The sequence below is a fragment of the Salmo salar genome, chromosome ssa14 (assembly GCF_905237065.1).
Source record: "Salmo salar chromosome ssa14, Ssal_v3.1, whole genome shotgun sequence".
NCBI lineage: Eukaryota > Metazoa > Chordata > Actinopteri > Salmoniformes > Salmonidae > Salmo > Salmo salar.
This window is the reverse complement of record NC_059455.1, coordinates 99,433,782-99,458,781: the sequence shown is the minus strand read 5'-3', so window position 1 is coordinate 99,458,781 and position 25,000 is coordinate 99,433,782. Positions and strand designations below refer to the sequence as shown.

Sequence of the window (25,000 nt, the reverse complement as noted above, 5' to 3'; positions counted from 1 at the left end):
CTAAAGTAGTGCACTATATAGGGAATAAGGTGCCATAGGGCTCTGGTCTAAAGTAGTGCACTATATAGGGAATAGGGTGGAATATTCAGTCTCATTTGGAACAAACTAAAAATATTTTTTAATCTCTTCCACTTTCTTCTCTCTCATTGCTGATGAAGGAAAAGTGGAGAGAGGATGGAGGGAATAGTGGAGAGGATGAAGGGAACAGTGGAGAGAGGATGGAGGGAAGAGTGGAGAGAGGATGGAGGGAAAAGTGGAGAGAGGACGGAGGGAAAAGTGGAGAGAGGATGGAAGGAAGAGTGGAGAGAGGATGGAGGGAACAGTGGAGAGAGGATGGAGGGAAGAGTGGAGAGAGGATGGAGCGAACAGTAGAGAGAGGATGGAGGGAAGAGTGGAGAGAGGATGGAGGGAAGAGTGGAGAGAGGATGGAGGGAACAGTAGAGAGAGGATGGAGCGAACAGTGGAGAGAGGATGGAGCGAAGAGTGGAGAGAGGATGGAGGGAACAGTGGAGAGAGGATGGAGGGAAGAGTGGAGAGAGGATGGAGCGAAGAGTGGAGAGAGGATGGAGGGAACAGTGGAGAGAGGATGGAGGGGACAGTGGAGAGAGGATGGAGGGGACAGTGGAGAGAGGATGGAGGGAAGAGTGGAGAGAGGATGGAGGGAAGAGTGGAGAGAGGATGGAGGGAACAGTAGAGAGAGGATGGAGGGGACAGTGGAGAGAGGATGGAGGGAAGAGTGGAGAGAGGATGGAGGGAAGAGTGGAGAGAGGATGGAGGGAACAGTAAAGAGAGGATGGAGCGAACAGTGGAGAGAGGATGGAGGGAAGAGTGGAGAGAGGATGGAGGGAAGAGTGGAGAGAGGATGGAGGGAAGAGTGGAGAGAGGATGGAGGGAAGAGTGGAGAGAGGATGGAGGGAAGAGTGGAGAGAGGATGGAGGGGACAGTAGAGAGAGAATGGAGGGGACAGTGGAGAGAGGATGGAGGGAAGAGTGGCGAGAGGATGGAGGGGACAGTAGAGAGAGGATGGAGGGAACAGTAGAGAGAGGATGGAGGGGACAGTAGAGAGAGGATGGAGTGGAGAGAGGATGGAGGGAACAGTGGAGAGAGGATGGAGCGAACAGTAGAGAGAGGATGGAGTGGAGAGAGGATGGAGGGAACAGTGGAGAGAGGATGGAGGGAAGAGTGGAGAGAGGATGGAGGGGACAGTGGAGAGAGAATGGAGGGAAGAGTGGAGAGAGGATGGAGGGAACAGTGGAGAGAGGATGGAGGGGACAGTAGAGAGAGGATGGAGGGAACAGTAGAGAGAGGATGGAGGGGACAGTGGGCACTTGTATCTTTTTCTATAGACTGACTGACTCTCTCTCTCTCTCTCTCCCTCTCTCCCTCTCTCTCTCTCTCTCGCTCTCTCTCTCTCCCTCTCTCCCCCCTCTCTCCCCCACCTCCCTCTCTCCCTCTCACCCCCCCGATTGATGAAGGGATGCACGGGGCTCGTGAGGAAGAGGTGATTGACCATCGGTTGACAGACAGAGAATGGGGGGAGGAATGGAAGCACCTTGACCATGTAAGAAAAGTAATAACATTTTTATTACTATACCAACTGTGCTGTACCTGTACCTGTCCCTGTCCCTGTACCTGTATCTGTACCTGTCCCTGTCCCTGTACCTGTATCTGTATCTGTACCTGTACCTGTACCTGTATCTGTACCTGTCCCTGTACCTGTATCTGTATCTGTACCTGTACCTGTACCTGTATCTGTATCTGTACCTGTACCTGTACCTGTATCTGTATCTGTACCTGTACCTGTATCTGTATCTGTACCTGTCCCTGTACCTGTACCTGTATCTGTCCCTGTCCCTTCCCCTGTCCCTGTCCCTGTCCCTGTCCCTGTCCCTGTCCCTGTCCCTGTCCCTGTCCCTGTACCTGTACCTGTACCTGTACCTGTCCCTGTCCCTGCCCCTGTCCCTGTCCCTGCCCCTTCCCCTGTCCCTGTCCCTGTCCCTGTACCTGTCCCTGTCCCTGTACCTGTACCTGTCCCTGTCCCTGTCCCTGCCCCTGTCCCTGTCCCTGCCCCTTCCCCTGTCCCTGTCCCTGTCCCTGTCCCTGTCCCTGTCCCTGTACCTGTACCTGTCCCTGTCCCTGTATCTGTCCCTGTCCCTGTATCTGTACCTGTATCTGTCCCTGTCCCTGTCCCTGACCCTGTCCCTGTCCCTGTACCTGTCCCTGTCCCTGTATCTGTCCCTGTCCCTGTCCCTGTATCTGTCCCTGTCCCTGTATCTGTACCTGTATCTGTCCCTGTCCCTGTATCTGTCCCTGTCCCTGTACCTGTACCTGTATCTGTCCCTGTCCCTGTATCTGTCCCTGTCCCTGTACCTGTACCTGTATCTGTCCCTGTCCCTGTATCTGTCCCTGTCCCTGTATCTGTGTCTGTACCTGTACCTGTACCTGTGTGGCTCATAGAGTATATGTTTTACTGAAAACAAAACCAATTATTTGTTTTTATGTATATGTATGTGTATTTGTATATTTATTTGTAGATGTGTTTGTAGATGTATTTGCATGTGAGAGTTAAGGAATAGCCAATGCACTAAGTGTGTTAGGAAGCCAATTCATTACAGCAGCATATAAAACCCCAGAACTACATTCCCCAGCAGGACGCTTGACAATCTACAGGTTACAGTGCAGGGTGATAACTACAGACATACCCCAGCATCAGGCAGGAGGCTTGACTATCTACAGGTTACAGTGCAGGGTGATAACTACAGACATACCCCAGCATCAGGCAGGAGGCTTGACTATCTACAGGTTACAGTGCAGGGTGATAAATGGGCCTAATTTATTCCATTTGTATGCAACGCAAGAACACCGACGCACAATGGCGATCCTTCATAATTTAGTCAAGTTTATAAGTGTAAGTCGCTCTGCATAAGCACGTCCGCTAAATTACAAAAATGACAATAATTGCGGGTCTGCACACGTCTGCGTCATTTTTGCAACTACCCAAGATGGCCATAGGAATTTCTAGTTGTTGCATTGTCTACTGCGTAGGGTATAAATGAGGCTTCACACTTGTCGTGTGACTTCCTCCTGATACAGTACCTCCCCCTGATACAGTACCTTCCCCCTGATACAGTACCTTCCTCCTGATACAGTACCTTCCTCCTGATACAGTACCTTCCCCCTGATACAGTACCTTCCCCCTCCTCTTCCTGATACAGTACCTTCCCCCTGATACAGTACCTTCCTCCTGATACAGTACCTTCCCCCTGATACAGTACCTTCCTCCTGATACAGTACCTTCCCCCTGATACAGTACCTTCCTCCTGATACAGTACCTTCCCCCTCCTCTTCCTGATACAGTACCTTCCCCCTGATACAGTACCTTCCTCCTGATACAGTACCTTCCTCCTGATACAGTACCTTCCCCCTGATACAGTACCTTCCTCCTGATACAGTACCTTCCCCCTGATACAGTACCTTCCCCCTGATACAGTACCTTCCCCCCTTGATACAGTACCTTCCCCCTGATACAGTACCTTCCTCCTGATACAGTACCTTCCTCCTGATACAGTACCTTCCCCCTGATACAGTACCTACCCCCTGATACAGTACCTTCCCCCTCCTCTTCCTGATACAGTACCTTCCCCCTGATACAGTACCTCCCCTGATACAGTACCTCCCCCTGATACAGTACCTTCCCCCTGATACAGTAACTTCCCCCTCCTCTTCCTGATACAGTACCTCCCCCTGATACAGTACCTTCCCCCTGATACAGTAACTTCCCCCTCCTCTTCCTGATACATTACCTTCCCCCTGATACAGTAACTTCCCCCTCCTCTTCCTGATACATTACCTTCCCCCTGATACAGTAACTTCCCCCTCCTCTTCCTGATACAGTACCTCCCCCTGATACAGTACCTCCCCCCTCCTCTTCCTGATACATTACCTTCCCCCTGATACAGTAACTTCCCCCTCCTCTTCCTGATACAGTACCTCCCCCTGATACAGTACCTACCCCCTGATACAGTACCTTCCTCCTGATACATTACCTTCCCCCTCCTCTTCCTGATACAGTACCTACCCCCTCCTCTTCCTGATACAGTACCTTCCCCCTGATACAGTACCTACCCCCTCCTCTTCCTGATACAGTACCTTCCCCCTGATACAGTACCTACCCCTGATACAGTACCTTCCTCCTGATACATTACCTTCCCCCCTCCTCTTCCTGATACAGTACCTACCCCTCCTCTTCCTGATACAGTACCTTCCTCCTGATACAGTACCTTCCCCCCGATACAGTACCTTCCCCCTGATACAGTACCTTCCCCCTGATACAGTACCTTCCTCCTGATACAGTACCTTCCCCCTGATACAGTACCTCCCCCTGATACAGTACCTTCCTCCTGATACAGTACCTTCCCCCTGATACAGTACCTTCCTCCTGATACAGTACCTTCCCCCTGATACAGTACCTTCCCCCTCCTCTTCCTGATACAGTACCTTCCCCCTGATACAGTACCTTCCCCCTGATACAGTACCTTCCCCCTGATACAGTACCTTCCCCCTGATACAGTACCTTCCTCCTGATACAGTACCTTCCCCCCTCCTCTTCCTGATACAGTACCTTCCTCCTGATACAGTACCTTCCCCCTGATACAGTACCTTCCCCCTGATACAGTACCTTCCTCCTGATACAGTACCTTCCCCCTGATACAGCACCTTCCTCCTGATACATTACCTTCCCCCTGATACAGTACCTTCCTCCTGATACAGTACCTTCCTCCTGATACAGTACCTCCCCCCTGATACAGCATCTTCCTCCTGATACAGTACCTTCCCCCTGATACATTACCTTCCCCCCTCCTCCCCTGATACAGTACCTTCCCCCTCCTCTTCCTGATACAGTACCTTCCTCCTGATACAGTACCTTCCCCCTGATACAGTACCTTCCTCCTGATACAGTACCTTCCTCCTGATACAGTACCTTCCTCCTGATACAGTACCTTCCTCCTGATACAGTACCTTCCCCCTGATACATTACCTTCCCCCCTCCTCCCCTGATACAGTACCTTCCCCCCTCCTCCCCTGATACAGTACCTTCCCCCTGATACAGTACCTTCCCCCCTCCTCCCCCTGATACAGTACCTACCCCTGATACAGTACCTTCCTCCTGATACAGTACCTACCCCCTGATACAGTACCTTCCTCCTGATACAGTACCTTCCCCCTGATACAGTACCTTCCCCCTGATACAGTACCTTCCTCCTGATACAGTACCTTCCTCCTGATACAGTACCTTCCTCCTGATACAGTACCTTCCCCCTGATACAGTACCTTCCTCCTGATACAGTACCTTCCCCCTGATACAGTACCTTCCTCCTGATACAGTACCTTCCCCCTGATACAGTACCTTCCTCCTGATACAGTACCTTCCTCCTGTTACAGTACCTTCCCCCTGATACAGTACCTTCCCCCTCCTCTTCCTGATACAGTACCTACCCCCTGATACAGTACCTTCCCCCTGATACAGTACCTTCCTCCTGATACAGTACCTTCCTCCTGATACAGTACCTTCCTCCTGATACAGTACCTTCCCCCTGATACAGTACCTTCCTCCTGATACAGTACCTTCCCCCTCCTCTTCCTGATACAGTACCTTCCTCCTGATACAGTACCTTCCCCCTGATACAGTACCTTCCCCCTGATACAGTACCTTCCTCCTGATACAGTACCTTCCTCCTGATACAGTACCTTCCTCCTGATACAGTACCTTCCTCCTGATACAGTACCTTCCCCCTGATACAGTACCTTCCTCCTGATACAGTACCTTCCCCCTGATACAGCACCTTCCTCCTGATACATTACCTTCCCCCTGATACAGTACCTTCCTCCTGATACAGTACCTTCCTCCTGATACAGTACCTTCCCCCTGATACAGCACCTTCCTCCTGATACATTACCTTCCCCCTGATACAGTACCTACCCCCTGATACAGTACCTTCCTCCTGATACAGTACCTTCCCCCTGATACATTACCTTCCCCCCTCCTCCCCCTGATACAGTACCTTCCCCCTCCTCTTCCTGATACAGTACCTTCCTCCTGATACAGTACCTTCCCCCTGATACAGTACCTTCCTCCTGATACAGTACCTTCCTCCTGATACAGTACCTTCCTCCTGATACAGTACCTTCCTCCTGATACAGTACCTTCCTCCTGATACAGTACCTACCCCCTGATACAGTACCTTCCTCCTGATACAGTACCTTCCTCCTGATACAGTACCTTCCCCCTGATACAGTACCTTCCCCCCTCCTCCCCCTGATACAGTATCTACCCCCTGATACAGTACCTTCCTCCTGATACAGTACCTACCCCCTGATACAGTACCTTCCTCCTGATACAGTACCTTCCCCTGATACAGTACCTTCCTCCTGATACAGTACCTTCCTCCTGATACAGTACCTTCCTCCTGATACAGTACCTTCCTCCTGATACAGTACCTTCCTCCTGATACAGTACCTTCCTCCTGTTACAGTACCTTCCCCCTGATACAGTACCTTCCCCCTCCTCTTCCTGATACAGTACCTTCCCCCTCCTCCCCCTGATACAGTACCTTCCTCCTGATACAGTACCTTCCCCCTGATACAGTACCTTCCCCCTGATACAGTACCTTCCTCCTGATACAGTACCTTCCTCCTGATACAGTACCTTCCTCCTGATACAGTACCTTCCTCCTGATACAGTACCTTCCTCCTGATACAGTACCTTCCTCCTGTTACAGTACCTTCCCCCTGATACAGTACCTTCCCCCTCCTCTTCCTGATACAGTACCTACCCCCTCCTCTTCCTGATACAGTACCTTCCCCCTGATACAGTACCTTCCTCCTGATACAGTACCTTCCTCCTGATACAGTACCTTCCTCCTGTTACAGTACCTTCCTCCTGATACAGTACCTTCCTCCTGATACAGTACCTTCCTCCTGATACAGTACCTTCCCCCTCCTCTTCCTGATACAGTACCTTCCCCCTCCTCTTCCTGATACAGTACCTTCCCCCTCCTCTTCCTGATACAGTACCTTCCCCCTCCTCAGCTGCTGAACTGCATCATGGACATGGTAGAGAAGACGAGGCGTTCTCTCACCGTGCTGCGGCGCTGCCAGGAGGCAGACAGGGAGGAGCTTAACTACTGGATCAGACGATACAGCGACGCGGAGGACCTGAAGAAAGGAGTCAGCAGGACCCAGAGCAGACAGCAGAGTCCTACAGGACAAGATAACTACACTACAGGTATAACTACACTACAGGATAACTACACTACAGGTATAACTACACTACAGGATAACTACACTACAGGTATAACTATCTTCATTATACTATAGTACCAGTTATCAGAAAGGAGGCAGCAGGACACAGAGCAGACAAGATAACTACACTAACCCTCCTCCATTACCTTTTACTGCTGTGTGTTTTATCACTGTCTAGTTCACTGGGCTGTGTGTCTACTAGTTCACTGGGCTGTGTCTACTAGTTCACTGGGCTGTGTGTCTGTCTACTAGTTCACTGGGCTGTGTGTCTACTAGTTCACTGGGCTGTGTGACTACTAGTTCACTGGGCTGTGTGTCTACTAGTTCATTGGGCTGTGTCTACTAGTTCACTGGGCTGTGTGTCTACTTGTTCACTGGGCTGTGTCTACTAGTTCACTGGGCTGTGTGTCTACTAGTTCACTGGGCTGTGTGTCTACTAGTTCACTGGGCTGTGTGTCTACTAGTTCACTGGGCTGTGTGTCTACTAGTTCACTGGGCTGTGTCTACTAGTTCACTGGGCTGTGTGTCTGTCTACTAGTTCACTGGGCTGTGTGTCTACTAGTTCACTGGGCTGTGTGACTACTAGTTCACTGGGCTGTGTGTCTACTAGTTCACTGGGCTGTGTGTCTACTAGTTCACTGGGCTGTGTCTACTAGTTCACTGGGCTGTGTGTCTACTAGTTCACTGGGCTGTGTGTCTACTAGTTCACTGGGCTGTGTGTCTACTAGTTCACTGGGCTGTGTCTACTAGTTCACTGGGCTGTGTGTCTACTAGTTCACTGGGCTGTGTGTCTACTAGTTCACTGGGCTGTGTGTCTACTAGTTCACTGGGCTGTGTGTCTACTAGTTCACTGGGCTGTGTGTCTACTAGTTCACTGGGCTGTGTCTACTAGTTCATTGGGCTGTGTGTCTACTAGTTCACTGGGCTGTGTGTCTACTAGTTCACTGGGCTGTGTGTCTACTAGTTCACTGGGCTGTGTGTCTACTAGTTCACTGGGCTGTGTCTACTAGTTCACTGGGCTGTGTGTCTACTAGTTCACTGGGCTGTGTGTCTACTAGTTCACTGGGCTGTGTGTCTACTAGTTCACTGGGCTGTGTGTCTACTAGTTCACTGGGCTGTGTGTCTACTAGTTCACTGGGCTGTGTGTCTACTAGTTCACTGGGCTGTGTGTCTACTAGTTCACTGGGCTGTGTGTCTACTAGTTCACTGGGCTGTGTGTCTACTAGTTCACTGGGCTGTGTGTCTACTAGTTCACTGGGCTGTGTGTCTACTAGTTCACTGGGCTGTGTGTCTACTAGTTCACTGGGCTGTGTGTCTACTAGTTCACTGGGCTGTGTGTCTACTAGTTCACTGGGCTGTGTGTCTACTAGTTCACTGGGCTGTGTGTCTACTAGTTCACTGGGCTGTGTGTCTACTAGTTCACTGGGCTGTGTGTCTACTAGTTCACTGGGCTGTGTGTCTACTAGTTCACTGGGCTGTGTGTCTACTAGTTCACTGGGCTGTGTGTCTACTAGTTCACTGGGCTGTGTGTCTACTAGTTCACTGGGCTGTGTGTCTACTAGTTCACTGGGCTGTGTGTCTACTAGTTCACTGGGCTGTGTGTCTACTAGTTCACTGGGCTGTGTGTCTACTAGTTCACTGGGCTGTGTCTACTAGTTCACTGGGCTGTGTCTACTAGTTCACTGGGATGTGTGTCTACTAGTTCACTGGGCTGTGTGTCTACTAGTTCACTGGGCTGTGTGTCTACTAGTTCACTGGGCTGTGTGTCAACTAGTTCACTGGGCTGTGTGTCTACTAGTTCACTGGGCTGTGTGTCTACTAGTTCACTGGGCTGTGTGTCTACTAGTTCACTGGGCTGTGTGTCTACTAGTTCACTGGGCTGTGTCTACTAGTTCACTGGGCTGTGTCTACTAGTTCACTGGGCTGTGTCTACTAGTTCACTGGGCTGTGTGTCTACTAGTTCACTGGGCTGTGTTTCTACTAGTTCACTGGGCTGTGTGTCTACTAGTTCACTGGGCTGTGTGTCTACTAGTTCACTGGGCTGTGTGTCTACTAGTTCACTGGGCTGTGTGTCTACTAGTTCACTGGGCTGTGTGTCTACTAGTTCACTGGGCTGTGTGTCTACTAGTTCACTGGGCTGTGTGTCTACTAGTTCACTGGGCTGTGTGTCTACTAGTTCACTGGGCTGTGTCTACTAGTTCACTGGGCTGTGTGTCTGTCTACTAGTTCACTGGGCTGTGTGTCTGTCTACTAGTTCACTGGGCTGTGTGTCTACTAGTTCACTGGGCTGTGTGTCTACTAGTTCACTGGGCTGTGTGTCTACTAGTTCACTGGGCTGTGTCTACTAGTTCACTGGGCTGTGTGTCTACTAGTTCACTGGGCTGTGTGTCTACTAGTTCACTGGGCTGTGTGTCTACTAGTTCACTGGGCTGTGTGTCTACTAGTTCACTGGGCTGTGTTTCTACTAGTTCACTGGGCTGTGTGTCTACTAGTTCACTGGGCTGTGTGTCTACTAGTTCACTGGGCTGTGTGTCTACTAGTTCACTGGGCTGTGTGTCTACTAGTTCACTGGGCTGTGTGTCTACTAGTTCACTGGGCTGTGTGTCTACTAGTTCACTGGGCTGTGTGTCTACTAGTTCACTGGGCTGTGTGTCTACTAGTTGTGTTTCTGTCTTCCAGAGATTCTCAACAGATCAGTGACGACCGGATACGTACCTGAAGAGATCTGGAAGAAAGCTGGTGAACACCTCTCTCTCTCTCTCTCTCTCTCTCTCTCTCTCTCTCTCTCTCGTCTCTCTCTCCCTCTCTCTCTCTCCCTCCCTCTCGCTCTCTCTCCCTCCCTCTCTCTCTCTCTCTCCCTCTCTTCCTCCCTCCTTTTTCATGGCTGGCTGTGGATAAGAATAACATTTTTTAGACTCTCAGTCTCACCCCATGTCTGCAACCTCCTCCACTGCAGACAGGGAGCACTGGTAGACACACACACACACACACACACACACACACACACACACACACACACACACACACACACACACACACACACACACACACACACACACACACACACCACACAGCACTCTAAAAATATTTTGTAGTTTGGGGAGGTTTCCTACGAAAGCTATTCCAGAACATTCCATAAGTTAATAAAGAGCATAAACTTCTGTCCTGGCTGATCAGCATCAGTAAGTAGCTGGTCTGTCCTGGCTGATCAGTGGCAGTAAGTAGCTGGTCTGTCCTGGCTGATCAGTGTCAGTGAGTAGCTGGTCTGTCCTGGCTGATCAGTGTCAGTGAGTAACTGGTCTGTCCTGGCTGATCAGCATCAGTAAGTAGCTGGTCTGTCCTGGCTGATCAGTGGCAGTAAGTAGCTGGTCTGTCCTGGCTGATCAGTGGCAGTAAGTAGCTGGTCTGTCCTGGCTGATCAGTGGCAGTAAGTAGCTGGTCTGTCCTGGCTGATCAGTGTCAGTGAGTAGCTGGTCTGTCCTGGCTGATCAGTGTCAGTGAGTAGCTGGTCTGTCCTGGCTGATCAGTGTCAGTGAGTAGCTGGTCTGTCCTGGCTGATCAGTGTCAGTGAGTAGCTGGTCTGTCCTGGCTGATCAGCATCAGTAAGTAGCTGGTCTCTCTACATTAACTTATTGGTTTAACAGTAGGAATGAACTCTTTCCTCTCTCTCTCTTACCAGCGATTATTACAATATTCTTTAATGATAATATTTTTTTTTTAAACAGAGTGGTGATTTGTGATAATTTTGAAGACTAACTGGTAGGTATTAGATAATTGTTTCTCTTCTACAGAGAGTTTTCATTAGTTTACCCACATTTACTTTCTTCTGAAAGCCCTGGAGAAAATAAATTATCCCCTTGATTGACCAAGCACGAAGGAAATAATTACCCGGTCTGGAAAATAGAACAGGTAACATAGATTTAAACAGAATTCAGCATCACCAGACACCCTGGGAGACTACCACGCTCCTCGTTCCTTTAGATAGCATCACCAGACACCCTGGGAGACTACCACGCTCCTCGTTCCTTTAGATAGCATCACCAGGCACCCTGGGAGACTACCACGCTCCTCGTTCCTTTAGATAGCATCACCAGACACCCTGGGAGACTACCACGCTCCTCGTTCCTTTAGATAGCATCACCAGACACCCTGTGAGACTACCACGCTCCTCGTTCCTTTAGATAGCATCACCAGACACCCTGGGAGACTACCACGCTCCTCGTTCCTTTAGATAGCATCACCAGTCACCCTGGGAGACTACCACGCTCCTCGTTCCTTTAGATAGCATCACCAGACACCCTGGGAGACTACCACGCTCCTCGTTCCTTTAGATAGCATCACCAGGCACCCTGGGAGACTACCACGCTCCTCGTTCCTTTAGATAGCATCACCAGACACCCTGGGAGACTACCACGCTCCTCGTTCCTTTAGATAGCATCACCAGGATCCCTGGGAGACTACCACGCTCCTCGTTCCTTTAGATAGCATCACCAGACACCCTGGGAGACTACCACGCTCCTCGTTCCTTTAGATAGCATCACCAGACACCCTGGGAGACTACCACGCTCCTCGTTCCTTTAGATAGCATCACCAGGCACCCTGGGAGACTACCACGCTCCTCGTTCCTTTAGATAGCATCACCAGACACCCTGGGAGACTACCACGCTCCTCGTTCCTTTAGATAGCATCACCAGACACCCTGGGAGACTACCACGCTCCTCGTTCCTTTAGATAGCATCACCAGACACCCTGGGAGACTACCACGCTCCTCGTTCCTTTAGATAGCATCACCAGACACCCTGGGAGACTACCACGCTCCTCGTTCCTTTAGATAGCATCACCAGACACCCTGGGAGACTACCACGCTCCTCGTTCCTTTAGATAGCATCACCAGACACCCTGGGAGACTACCACGCTCCTCGTTCCTTTAGATAGCATCACCAGACACCCTGGGAGACTACCACGCTCCTCGTTCCTTTAGATAGCATCACCAGACACCCTGGGAGACTACCACGCTCCTCGTTCCTTTAGATAGCATCACCAGACACCCTGGGAGACTACCACGCTCCTCGTTCCTTTAGATAGCATCACCAGACACCCTGGGAGACTACCACGCTCCTCGTTCCTTTAGATAGCATCACCAGACACCCTGGGAGACTACCACGCTCCTCGTTCCTTTAGATAGCATCACCAGGATCTCTGGGAGACTACCACGCTCCTCGTTCCTTTAGATAGCATCACCAGGCACCCTGGGAGACTACCACGCTCCTCGTTCCTTTAGATAGCATCACCAGGCACCCTGGGAGACTACCACGCTCCTCGTTCCTTTAGATAGCATCACCAGACACCCTGGGAGACTACCACGCTCCTCGTTCCTTTAGATAGCATCACCAGACAGCTGGGAGACTACCACGCTCCTCGTTCCTTTAGATAGCATCACCAGGCACCCTGGGAGACTACCACGCTCCTCGTTCCTTTAGATAGCATCACCAGACACCCTGGGAGACTACCACGCTCCTCGTTCCTTTAGATAGCATCACCAGACACCCTGGGAGACTACCACGCTCCTCGTTCCTTTAGATAGCATCACCAGACACCCTGGGAGACTACCACGCTCCTCGTTCCTTTAGATAGCATCACCAGACACCCTGTGAGACTACCACGCTCCTCGTTCCTTTAGATAGCATCACCAGACACCCTGGGAGACTACCACGCTCCTCGTTCCTTTAGATAGAATCACCAGACACCCTGGGAGACTACCACGCTCCTCGTTCCTTTAGATAGCATCACCAGTCACCCTGGGAGACTACCACGCTCCTCGTTCCTTTAGATAGCATCACCAGACACCCTGGGAGACTACCACGCTCCTCGTTCCTTTAGATAGCATCACCAGGATCCCTGTGAGACTACCACGCTCCTCGTTCCTTTAGATAGCATCACCAGACACCCTGGGAGACTACCACGCTCCTCGTTCCTTTAGATAGCATCACCAGACACCCTGGGAGACTACCACGCTCCTCGTTCCTTTAGATAGCATCACCAGACACCCTGGGAGACTACCACGCTCCTCGTTCCTTTAGATAGCATCACCAGACACCCTGGGAGACTACCACGCTCCTCGTTCCTTTAGATAGCATCACCAGACACCCTGGGAGACTACCACGCTCCTCGTTCCTTTAGATAGCATCACCAGTCACCCTGGGAGACTACCACGCTCCTCGTTCCTTTAGATAGCATCACCAGACACCCTGGGAGACTACCACGCTCCTCGTTCCTTTAGATAGCATCACCAGGATCTCTGTGAGACTACCACGCTCCTCGTTCCTTTAGATAGCATCACCAGTCACCCTGGGAGACTACCACGCTCCTCGTTCCTTTAGATAGCATCACCAGACACCCTGGGAGACTACCACGCTCCTCGTTCCTTTAGATAGCATCACCAGACACCCTGGGAGACTACCACGCTCCTCGTTCCTTTAGATAGCATCACCAGACACCCTGGGCGACTACCACGCTCCTCGTTCCTTTAGATAGCATCACCAGACACCCTGGGAGACTACCACGCTCCTCGTTCCTTTAGATAGCATCACCAGACACCCTGGGAGACTACCACGCTCCTCGTTCCTTTAGATAGCATCACCAGACACCCTGGGAGACTACCACGCTCCTCGTTCCTTTAGATAGCATCACCAGACACCCTGGGAGACTACCACGCTCCTCGTTCCTTTAGATAGCATCACCAGACACCCTGGGAGACTACCACGCTCCTCGTTCCTTTAGATAGCATCACCAGACACCCTGGGAGACTACCACGCTCCTCGTTCCTTTAGATAGCATCACCAGACACCCTGGGAGACTACCACGCTCCTCGTTCCTTTAGATAGCATCACCAGTCACCCTGGGAGACTACCACGCTCCTCGTTCCTTTAGATAGCATCACCAGACACCCTGGGAGACTACCACGCTCCTCGTTCCTTTAGATAGCATCACCAGGATCTCTGTGAGACTACCACGCTCCTCGTTCCTTTAGATAGCATCACCAGTCACCCTGGGAGACTACCACGCTCCTCGTTCCTTTAGATAGCATCACCAGACACCCTGGGAGACTACCACGCTCCTCGTTCCTTTAGATAGCATCACCAGACACCCTGGGAGACTACCACGCTCCTCGTTCCTTTAGATAGCATCACCAGACACCCTGGGCGACTACCACGCTCCTCGTTCCTTTAGATAGCATCACCAGACACCCTGGGAGACTACCACGCTCCTCGTTCCTTTAGATAGCATCACCAGACACCCTGGGAGACTACCACGCTCCTCGTTCCTTTAGATAGCATCACCAGACACCCTGGGAGACTACCACGCTCCTCGTTCCTTTAGATAGCATCACCAGACACCCTGGGAGACTACCACGCTCCTCGTTCCTTTAGATAGCATCACCAGACACCCTGGGAGACTACCACGCTCCTCGTTCCTTTAGATAGCATCACCAGACACCCTGGGAGACTACCACGCTCCTCGTTCCTTTAGATAGCATCACCAGGATCCCTGGTTAAATGTAGTGCACTACTCCATTGGGGTCTGGTCTAAAGTAGTGCACTACCCCATAGGGTTCTGGTCTGAAGTACTGCACTTCCCCATAGGGCTCTGGTCTAAAGTAGTTCAGTACCCCATAGGGTTCTGGTCTAAAGTAGTGCACTACCCCATTGGGGTCTGGCCTAAAGTAGTGCACTTCCCCATAGGGTTCTGGTCTAAAGTAGTGCACTACCCCATAGGGTTCTGGTCTAAAGTAGTGCACGATGTAGGGAATAGGGTGCCATTTGGAACGTCTCATTTGTGTAATCACAAGCCCAGAAACAAGGGTTACTTATCAAACTGCGCCGGAGCAATTTCCATGACTCCAGCGCAGCGCGTAAACAGTACATTCTGGTTTAACAGTTTAGATCAATCACAATGAAAGATCCTTCGCTTTTAAAATACCCAACAATTGGCTGAGCTTCTGCTCATAGGTTTGTGGATATCTGGTTCAGTCTATGAAGTCAGCCTCTCCGTACAGTGAGCTATCTAGACCCTAAAAGGGTTATTTGGTTGTCCCCTTTGAAGAACCCTTTTTGGTTCCAGGTAGAACCCATTTGGTACGAACCCTTTTGAGTTCTTTGTTGAACCTTTTACACAGAGGGTTCTAAATGGAACTCAAAAGAGTTCTACCTGGAAGCAAAAAGTGTTCTACCTGGAAGCAAAAAGAGTTCTACCTGGAAGCAAAAAGAGTTCTACCTGGAACCAAAAAAGGGTTCTACCTGGAAGCAAAAAGAGTTATTCTATGGTAACAGTCGAGAACCCTTTTCGAACACTTTTTTTTCTTAGAGTGTATGATTGAATCACACGTATGATCTTAAATTACAATGAATTATATATAATTATAATATATAATTACATTATATATTTCTTATCTTCCGCTCTCAATAATAATGTTTTATGTGTATGTATGTGTTATGTATGTGTTAGGCTCGCCAGCATATTTATCCAGTGGAGACGTACAGGGCCGTGAAAAAGTATTTGCCCCTTTCTGATTTTCTCAATTTTTTTCGCATATTTTGACTGCAACCAAACACTTCCTGTAGTTTTTGAAAAGTCTCTCACATTGCTGTGGAGGAATTTTGGCCCACTCTTCCATGCAGAACTGCTTTAACTCAACGACATTTGTGTTTGGTTGGAGTCATTGCAGCTAAAGGTGGCACAACCAGTTATTGAGTGTAAAGGGGGGCATTGTTGTCTTATTTGTTCACTCAGGTTCGCTTTATCTAAAATGTGGTTTTGGTTGAAGATCTGATTTAATTCAGTATCAAAAATTTGCAAAAGTAGAGAAATGTAGAAAAGGGTGCAAATCCTTTTTCACGGCCCTGTGATTCCTGTAGAGGATTTTATACAACGGAGGATTGGCAACCAACGCATCTGTTGGAGGTTAAACGTTTACAGTCGGTGATAAACATTCAGACACCAGACACACACACGCCATGCACAATGTCTTCCTCCTCCTCCTCCTCCTCTCCTCCTCCTCCTCCTCCCCTCCTCCTCTGCACCTCCTCCCCTCCTCCTCCTCTCTCCTCCTCCCCCCTCCTCCTCTGCACCTCCTCCCCTCATCCTCCTCTCTCCTTCTCCTCCTCTCCCCCTCCTCCTCCTCTCCCCCTCCTCCTCCTCTTCTCTTCCTCCTCCTCCTCTGCTGTGCTGTTGGGAGCACAATAGAAATGCATAATTTAAATATAAATTGCCTGATTTGCATAAACAATTAGTCAAGTTACAGCCTTGATGTAGGCAAACAAAAAAAAAGCAGTCGTCTCGCTTCTGACGTTAAATTTACCACCCACATGTTTAAGGTTAGAGAACGTGCCGACGCCAAATGAGCTGAAAGTGTATCTCTTACATTTGGATTTAAATTGAAATAAATATACTAAGGGATGACCTGATAAATTACCTCATATGGAATACAGTGAAAAGCCAAAACAAAAGGATCTTCGTGTCGACTACTCGTCTTTATCAAACGCAGAAATTGTCAGTGTAGTTTATTTTCCAATGATGTATGCGTGTACTATCTTCTCTCTAGTGGATCAAACCAATTAAACATCACAGAATTACTTCCTTTTTTGAAAAAAGTATAGTAAATTAGTCTTGCATGTGCAAAGTAATTAGACAATAATAAGCCTACAGTGAAATTAGCTCACTGCTGATCATTGTTTATGAAAGCCTGATCACACAAAATGAGATAACTGATGAGAAATACAAGGTAAGAGTCAAGGTCTACTAGGATTCTCAGATTATATATTGTAATGTTTACTTGATGAAAAAGGATCTCCACTCTTTAGGAGTAACTTATACTGAACAAAAAATATAAAAAGCAACATGTAAAGTGTTGGTCCCATGTTTCATGAGCTGAAATAAAAGATCCCAGAAATTTTCCATATCCACAAAAAGCTTATTTCTCTAAAATGTTGTCCACACATTTGTTTACATCCCTGTTAGTGAGCATTTCTCCTTTGCCAAGATAATCTATCCACTTGACACGTGTGGCATATCAAGAGGCTGATTAAACAGCAGGATCATTACACAGGTGCACCTTGTGCTGGGGACAATAAAAGGCCTCTCTAAAATGTGGAGTTTTGTCACACAACACAATGCCACAGATTTCTGAAGTTCTGAGGGAGCATGCAATTGGAATGCTGACTGCAGGAATGTCCACCAGAGCTCTTGCCAGGTAATTCAATGTACATTTCTCTACCATAAGCCACCTCCAATGTCGTTTTGGAGAATTTAGCAGTACATCCAACCGGCCTCACAACCGCAGGCCATGTGTAACCATGCCCAGGACCTCCACATCCGGCTTCTTCACCTGCGGGATGGTCTGAGACCAGCCACCCGGACATCTGATGAAACTGTGGGTTTGCACAACCGCGCGCTTCTTCACAAAATTGGATCTCAGGAGCGCTTACAACCTGGTGCGTATCCGGGAGGGGGACGAGTGGAAGACGGCATTTAGTACCACCTCAGGGTACTATGAGTACCTCGTCATGCCGTACGGGTTGATGAATGCTCCATCAGTCTTCCAGGCCTTTGTTGACGAGATTTTCAGGGACCTGCACGGGCAGGGTGTAGTGGTGTATATCGATGACATTCTGATATACTCCGCTACACGCGCCGAGTATGTGTCCCTGGTGCGCAGGGAGCTTGGTCGACTGTTGAAGCATGACCTGTACGTCAAGGCTGAGAAATGCCTGTTCTTCCAACAGCCCGTCTCTTTCCTAGGGTACCGCATTTCCACGTCAGGGCGTAATTGGCCGACTCCCACCACGGTAAAGGAGGTGCAGCGGTTCTTAGGGTTTGCCAACTACTACCGGAGGTTTATCCGGGGTTTTGGTCAGGTAGCGGCTCCCATTACCTCACTGCTGAAGGGGGGACCGGTGCAACTGCAGTGGTCGGCTGAGGCGGACAGGGCTTTTGGTCACCTGAAGGCTAAGTTTACCTCGGCTCCCGTGCTGGCTCATCCTGATCCCTCCTTGGCATTTATAGTGGAGGTGGACGCGTCCGAGGCTGGGATAGGAGCTGTGCTCTCTCAGCGCTCAGGTATGCCACCGAAGCTCCTCCCCTGTGCCTTCTTTTCGAAGAAGCTCAGCCCGGTGGAGCAAAACTATGATGTGGGGGACCGGGAGATGTTGGCTATCGTCAAGGCTCTGAAGGCGTGGAGACATTGGCTTGAGGGAGCGAGACACCCTTTTCTCATCTGGACTGACCATTGCAATCTGGAGTACATCCCGGGCGGCGAGGAGACTGAACTCTCGCCAGGCAAGGTGGGCCATGTTTTTTTACTCGTTTTGTGTTCACCCTGTCCTACCGACCAGGTTCCCAGAATGCTAAGGCAGACGCACTGTCCCGGATGTATGACACAGAGGAGCGGTCCATGGATCACACTCCCATATTCCCGGCCTCTTGCCTGGTGGCACCGGTAATGTGGGAGCTGGACGCGTACGTACAGAGCCCACTCCTCTCCAGTGTCCAGCTGGGCGTCTGTATGTTCCGTCTGCTGTCCGCGACCGGTTGATCTATTGGGCCCACACGTCACCCTCCCCTGGTCATCAGGGCATCAGTCGGACAGTGCGCTGTCTTAGTGGGAAGTACTGGTGGTCCACCTTGGACGTGAGGGTTTATGTTTCCTCCTGCCCAGTGCAAGGCTCCTAGACACCTGCCTAGAGGGAAGTTACAACCCCTACCCATTCCAAAACGGCCGTGGTCGCACCTGTCGGTGGACTTCCTGACGGATCTTCCTCCCTCACAGGGCAACACCACGATCCTGGTCATTGTGGATTCGTTTTCTAAGTCCTGCCGTCTCATCCCTTTGCCCGGTCTCCCTACGGCCCTACAGACTGCGGAGGCCCTGTTCACTCACGTCTTCCGGCACTATGGGATGCCTGAGGACATAGTCTCTGATCAGGGTCCCCAGTTCACGTCCAGGGTATGGAGGGTGTTCATGAAATGTCTGGGGGTCTCGGTCAGCCTCACATCAGGTTTTCACTCCGAGAGTAACGGGCAGGTGGAGAGAGTAAACCAGGATGTGGGTAGGTTTCTGTGGTCATATTACCAGGACCGGCCGGGGGAGTGGGCAGCGTTCATCCCCTGGGCAGAGATGGCCCAAAACTCACTCCGCCACTCCTCCACTAACCTCTCCCCCTTCCAGTGAGTACTGGGGTATCAGCCGGTTCTGGCACCTTGGCATCAGAGCCAGATCGAGGCTCCTGCGGTGGACGAATGTTTTAAGCGCTCGGAGGAGACCTGGGATGCCGCTCATGTGCACCTGCAACTGGCTGTGAGGCGGCAGAAGGCGAGCTCCGACCGCCACCACAGTGAGGCCCCAGTGTTCACACCGGGGCACCGGGTCTGGCTCTCGACCCGAAACCTGCCCCTCCGCCTGCCCTGCCGGAAGCTGGGCCCATGGTTTGTGGGGCTATTCAAAGTCTTGAGGAGACTGAACGAGGTATGCTACAGGTTACAGCTTCCCCCAGATTACCGTATGAATCCCTCGTTCTATGTGTCTCTCCTCAGGCCGGTGGTGGCTGGTCCGCTCCAGGAGTCTGAGGTGCGGGAGGTTCCTTCGCCCCCTCTGGACATCGAGGGGGCCCCGGCATATGCTGTTTGAGCCATCCTGGACTCGAGGCTTTGGGCGAGGGGCCTTCAGTACCTTGTGGAGTGGGAGGGGTACGGTACGGTCCGGAGGAGAGATGCTGGGTGCCGGTGGATGTCTTGGAATCTTCGTTGCTGCGGGAGTTCCACCGTCTCCACCCGGATCGCCCTGCGCCTCGTCCTCCGGGTCATTCCCGAGGTTGGTGTCGGCACGCTGCTGGAGCCGCGCGTCAAGGGGGGGTACTGTCACAACTTCTGCTGAAGTCGGTCCACCTCCTTGTTCGGGCGGCGTTCGGCGGTTGACGTCACCGGCCTGCTAGCCATCGCCAATCCACTTTTCATTTTCCATTTGTTTTGTCCTTGTCTTACACACCTGGTTTCATTCCCCCAATTACTGGTTCATTATTTAACCCTCTGTTCCCCCATGTTTGTTTGTGAGTGATTGTTTGTTGTATTTACGGTTTGTATTGTGGGCTAGGTATTATCGACTTGTATTTGTAAGTCTTGAGTAAAATTACGTGTATTACTCATCTCTGCAGTCCTGTGCCTGACTCCTCTGCACCAGCTACACCCAGGCCTATTACATGGTCAAACGTTTTGGGTTGCCTTTCACAAGCTTCCCACAATAAGTTGGGTGAATTTTGGCCCATTCCTCCTGACAGAGCTGGTGTAACTGAGTCAGATTTGTAGGCCTCCTTGCTCGCTCACGCTTTTTCAGTTCTGCCAACAAATGTTCTATAGGATTGAGGTCAGGGCTTTGTGATGGCCACTCAAATACCTTGACTTTGTTGTCCTTAAGCCATTTTGCCACAACTTTGGAAGTATGCTTGAGGTCATTGTCCATTTGGAAGACCCCTTTGCGACCAAGCTTTAGCTTCCTGACTGATGTCTTGAGATGTGGCTTCAATATATCCACATAATTTTCCCCCCTCATGATGCCATCTATTTTATGAGGTGCACCAGTCCTTCCTGCAGCAAAGCACCCCCACAACATGATTCTGCCACCCCCGTGCTTCACAGTTGGGATGGTGTTCTACGGCTTGCAAGCCTCCCCCTTTTTCCTCCTAACATAACGATGGTCATTATGGCCAAACAGTTCTATTTTTGTTTCATCAGACCAGAGGACATTTCTCCAAAAAGTATGATCTTTGTCCCCATGTGCAGTTGCAAACCGTAGTCTGGCTTTTTTATGCCGGTTTTGGAGCAGTGGCTTCTTCCTTGATGAGCGGCCTTCCAGGTTATGTCGATATAGGACTCGTTTTACTGTGGATATAGATATTTTTGTACCTGTTTCCTCCAGCATCTTCACAAGGTCCTTTGCTGTTGTTCTGGGATTGATTTGTACTTTTCGCACCAAAATTCGGTCATCTCTAGGAGACAGAACACATCTCCTTCCTGAGCGGTATGACGGCCGCGTGGTCCCATGGTGTTTATACTTGCGTATTATTGTTTGTACAGATGAGCGTGGTACCTTCAGGCGTTTGGAAATTTCTCCCAAGGATGAACCAGACTTGTGGAGGTCTACAATTTTTTTTCTGAGGTCTTGGCTGATTTATTTAGATTTTCCCATGACGTCAAGCGAAGAGGCACTGAGTTTGAAGGTAGGCCTTGAAATACATCCACAGGTACACCTCCAATTGACTCAAATGATGTCAATTAGCCTATCAGAAGCTTCTAAAGCCATGACATCATTTTCTGGAATTTTCCAAGCTGTTGAAAGGCGCAGTCATCTTAGTGTATGTAAACTTCTGACCCACTGGAATTGTGATACTATTAACAAGAAATTTGTGGAGTGGTTGAAGAACAAGTTTTAATGACTCCAACCTAAGTGTATGTAAACTTCCAAATTCAACTGTATGCGTCAGCCTACTAATTGTACAAATTGGCCCTATTATATTTCCAAATGTAAATCAAATTCACTAGCCAATACTTGTAACTTTGTAGGCAGCATGTGCTGCACCAGAAATGCGTGTTCTCTCCCTGCTTTATCAGGGTTTGGACAATGTGTGTAATTCCAGTCCATATAATACAGCATAATACAGTACAGTAATACAGTTCACACTAAAAAAGATTAGCCTACTGCAGCTAGTTTCATTTATTTACCCAGAGAGCATATAGCTAGCTACATCTATGGGTCTGTGATGTTCTTCTGTTGTGTGTAATGTGCAGTAGCCTATATCATAATATACAGTATGTTTTTGATAACATATGATATCACATGTACTGCATAAGTATTGGATAGCGGTACAATCATTAAGGCTTGGGCTCATTAAATGTCTTTAATAATGTAGGGCTCATAAAATGCCTTTAATGTAGGGCTCATTAAATGTCTATAATAATGTAGGGCTCATTAAATGTCTATAATAATGTAGGGCTCATTAAATGTCTATAATAATGTAGGGCTCATTAAATGTCTATAATATAGGACTCATTCAATTCTACTACTCAAGTAGCATCAGACTTGAATTTTTTATCAAATCTCTAATCAAATCCAGACAGGCGTATTTATATGCTTTTCAATTACAATTTAGGTTGTTGCAGGAAATATTGTTTAAAGGGTTAGGGTTAAGGGGTAGGGGGTTAGGGTAGGTTAGGGGTAGGGAGTTAGGGTTAGGGGGTAGTGTTTAGGGGGTTAGGGGGCTGATTGGGTCCTTGAGGATATCTCTGAATGTGTTTCAGAAGAGGCTGTGAATGAGGTGAAGCGCCAGGCCATGTCAGAGCTCCAGAAGGGTTAGGGGGTAGGGGGTTAGGGTGCTGATTGGGTCCTTGAGGATATCTCTGAATGTGTTTCAGAAGAGGCTGTGAACGAGGTGAAGCGCCAGGCCATGTCAGAGCTCCAGAAGGCGGTTTCAGAGGCGGAGAGGAAGGCCCATCAGATGATCAGCACGGAGCGGTCCAAGATGGAGCGGACTGTGGCAGAGGCCAAGAGACAGGCAGCGGAGGACGCACTGACTGTCATCAACCAGCAGGAGGACTCCAGTGAGGTAGGATACACTTTATTGATCTATTATGTGCCAGAATGTCTGTAATATTGATGTATTATACCAGAATGTATTTATTATAGATGTATTATACCAGAATGTATTTATTATACCAGAATGTATTTATTATTGATCTATTATGTGCCAGAATGTCTGTAATATTGATGTATTATACCAGAATGTATTTATTATAGATGTATTATACCAGAATGTATTTATTATACCAGAATGTATTTATTATAGATGTATTATACCAGAATGTATTTATTATTGATGTATTATACCAGAATGTATTTATTATAGATGTATTATACCAGAATGTATTTATTATAGATGTATTATACCAGAATGTATTAATTATAGATGTATTATACCAGAATGTATTTATTATACATTTATTATACCAGAATGTATTTATTATACCAGAATGTATTTATTATACCAGAATGTATTTATTATTGATGTATTATACCAGAATGTATTTATTATTGATGTATTATACCAGAATGTATTTATTATTGATGTATTATACCAGAATGTATTTATTATTGATGTATTATACCAGAATGTATTTATTATAGATGTATTATACCAGAATGTTTTTATTATACATGTATTATACCAGAATGTTTTTATTATACATTTATTATACCAGAATGTATTTATTATACCAGAATGTATTTATCATTGATTTATTATTCATGTTTATGTTTATTTAACCAGGCAAGTCAGTTAAAAAAATAAAATGTATATTTACATTGATGACCTGGCAGATCGGACACACCTCACCAAGAGGGTTTCATTCACCCTCCGGAGTACAGATTCCATATAAAGTGTCCGACTCTAGCCTACTGCTATGACCAACATTATGTTCTTTCTATACAATATGTAGATCGTAGTTCATCTATACAATACCACAGTGTAAACCAAGGAGAGATATTGAGTGTAGTCTATTCCTCTGTATTCCTAATCTCAAGATATTATCCCTCTAAAAGGAGGATTGCATTACATGTCATTCTGAAAAGAGAGGACACATAAATATATAAATAGACTCAGATAAATTCAGGGTGTTTTGAAAAATACCTGTCTGATCTGATTATCATAGTAATATCTTTGGAAGATTTCATATCTCCAAATAAGGGGAGGTTTTACGGGACTGAATGCAGGTGAGGATCTTCTGGAGGTGAGACTCATTAAACATGAAACAGGATATAGTTCCAAGAGGAGACACTAGACAGGATATAGACTACACCAGTTCCAAGAGGAGAGACGTGAAACAGGATATAGACTACACCAGTTCCAAGAGGAGAGACGTGAAACAGGATATAGCCTACATCAGTTCCAAGAGGAGACACTAAACAGGATATAGACTACACCAGTTCCAAGAGGGGAGACGTGAAACAGGATATAGACTACACCAGTTCCAAGAGGAGACACTAAACAGGATATAGACTACACAAGTTCCAAGAGGAGAGACGTGAAACAGGATATAGACTACACCAGTTCCAAGAGGAGACACTAAACAGGATATAGACTACACCAGTTCCAAGAGGAGAGACGTGAAACAGGATATAGACTACACCAGTTCCAAGAGGAGAGACGTGAAACAGGATATAGACTACACCAGTTCCAAGAGGAGACGGCCAAACAAGAGTCTTTCGTTCTCTCTTTCGCTCTCTTCCCCCGGATTAGCCTCTCTGTGTGTTTAGAAAGGTGGTACCAATTCTGCCGAGGAGGAAGATGTGGAGGGAGCGCTGCCTTACTAATCACTATGTAGGGATCCTGTATGCAGCATTTCATCAGTTAGCATGGAAACCAACACTCACCGCTCAGCACCACATCTGACTCTGATTGTGTTCAGCCATGTTTAGGAGCCTTCCAGAGTATGGCTCAGTAACTGTTTAGGAGCCTTCCAGAGTATGGCTCAGTAACTGTTTAGGAGCCTTCCAGAGTATGGCTCAGTAACTGTTTAGGAGCCTTCCAGAGTATGGCTCAGTAACTGTTTAGGAGCCTTCCAGAGTATGGCTCAGTAACTGTTTAGGAGCCTTCCA

At 48.6% G+C, this 25,000-nt stretch overlaps 1 protein-coding gene across 8 annotated transcripts in view; it reads left to right on the top strand.

Moving 5' to 3' along the window:
• The window catches only part of LOC106591960 (protein CBFA2T1), a 141,763-nt gene that overhangs the window by 112,103 nt on the left and 4,660 nt on the right, over nt 1-25,000 (top strand). The window contains exons 7-10 of one of the 8 annotated variants that reach the window (XM_045695081.1): nt 1,476-1,561; nt 7,072-7,285; nt 9,982-10,041; nt 22,762-22,952. In XM_045695081.1, coding sequence (XP_045551037.1) covers nt 1,476-1,561; nt 7,072-7,285; nt 9,982-10,041; nt 22,762-22,952 — 551 coding nt within the window. Of the gene's footprint in view, nt 1-1,475; nt 1,571-7,071; nt 7,286-9,981; nt 10,042-22,761; nt 22,953-25,000 lie in introns of all 8 variants that reach the window. The other 7 variants (XM_045695080.1, XM_045695083.1, XM_045695082.1 and 4 more) reach the window with 7 other exon arrangements.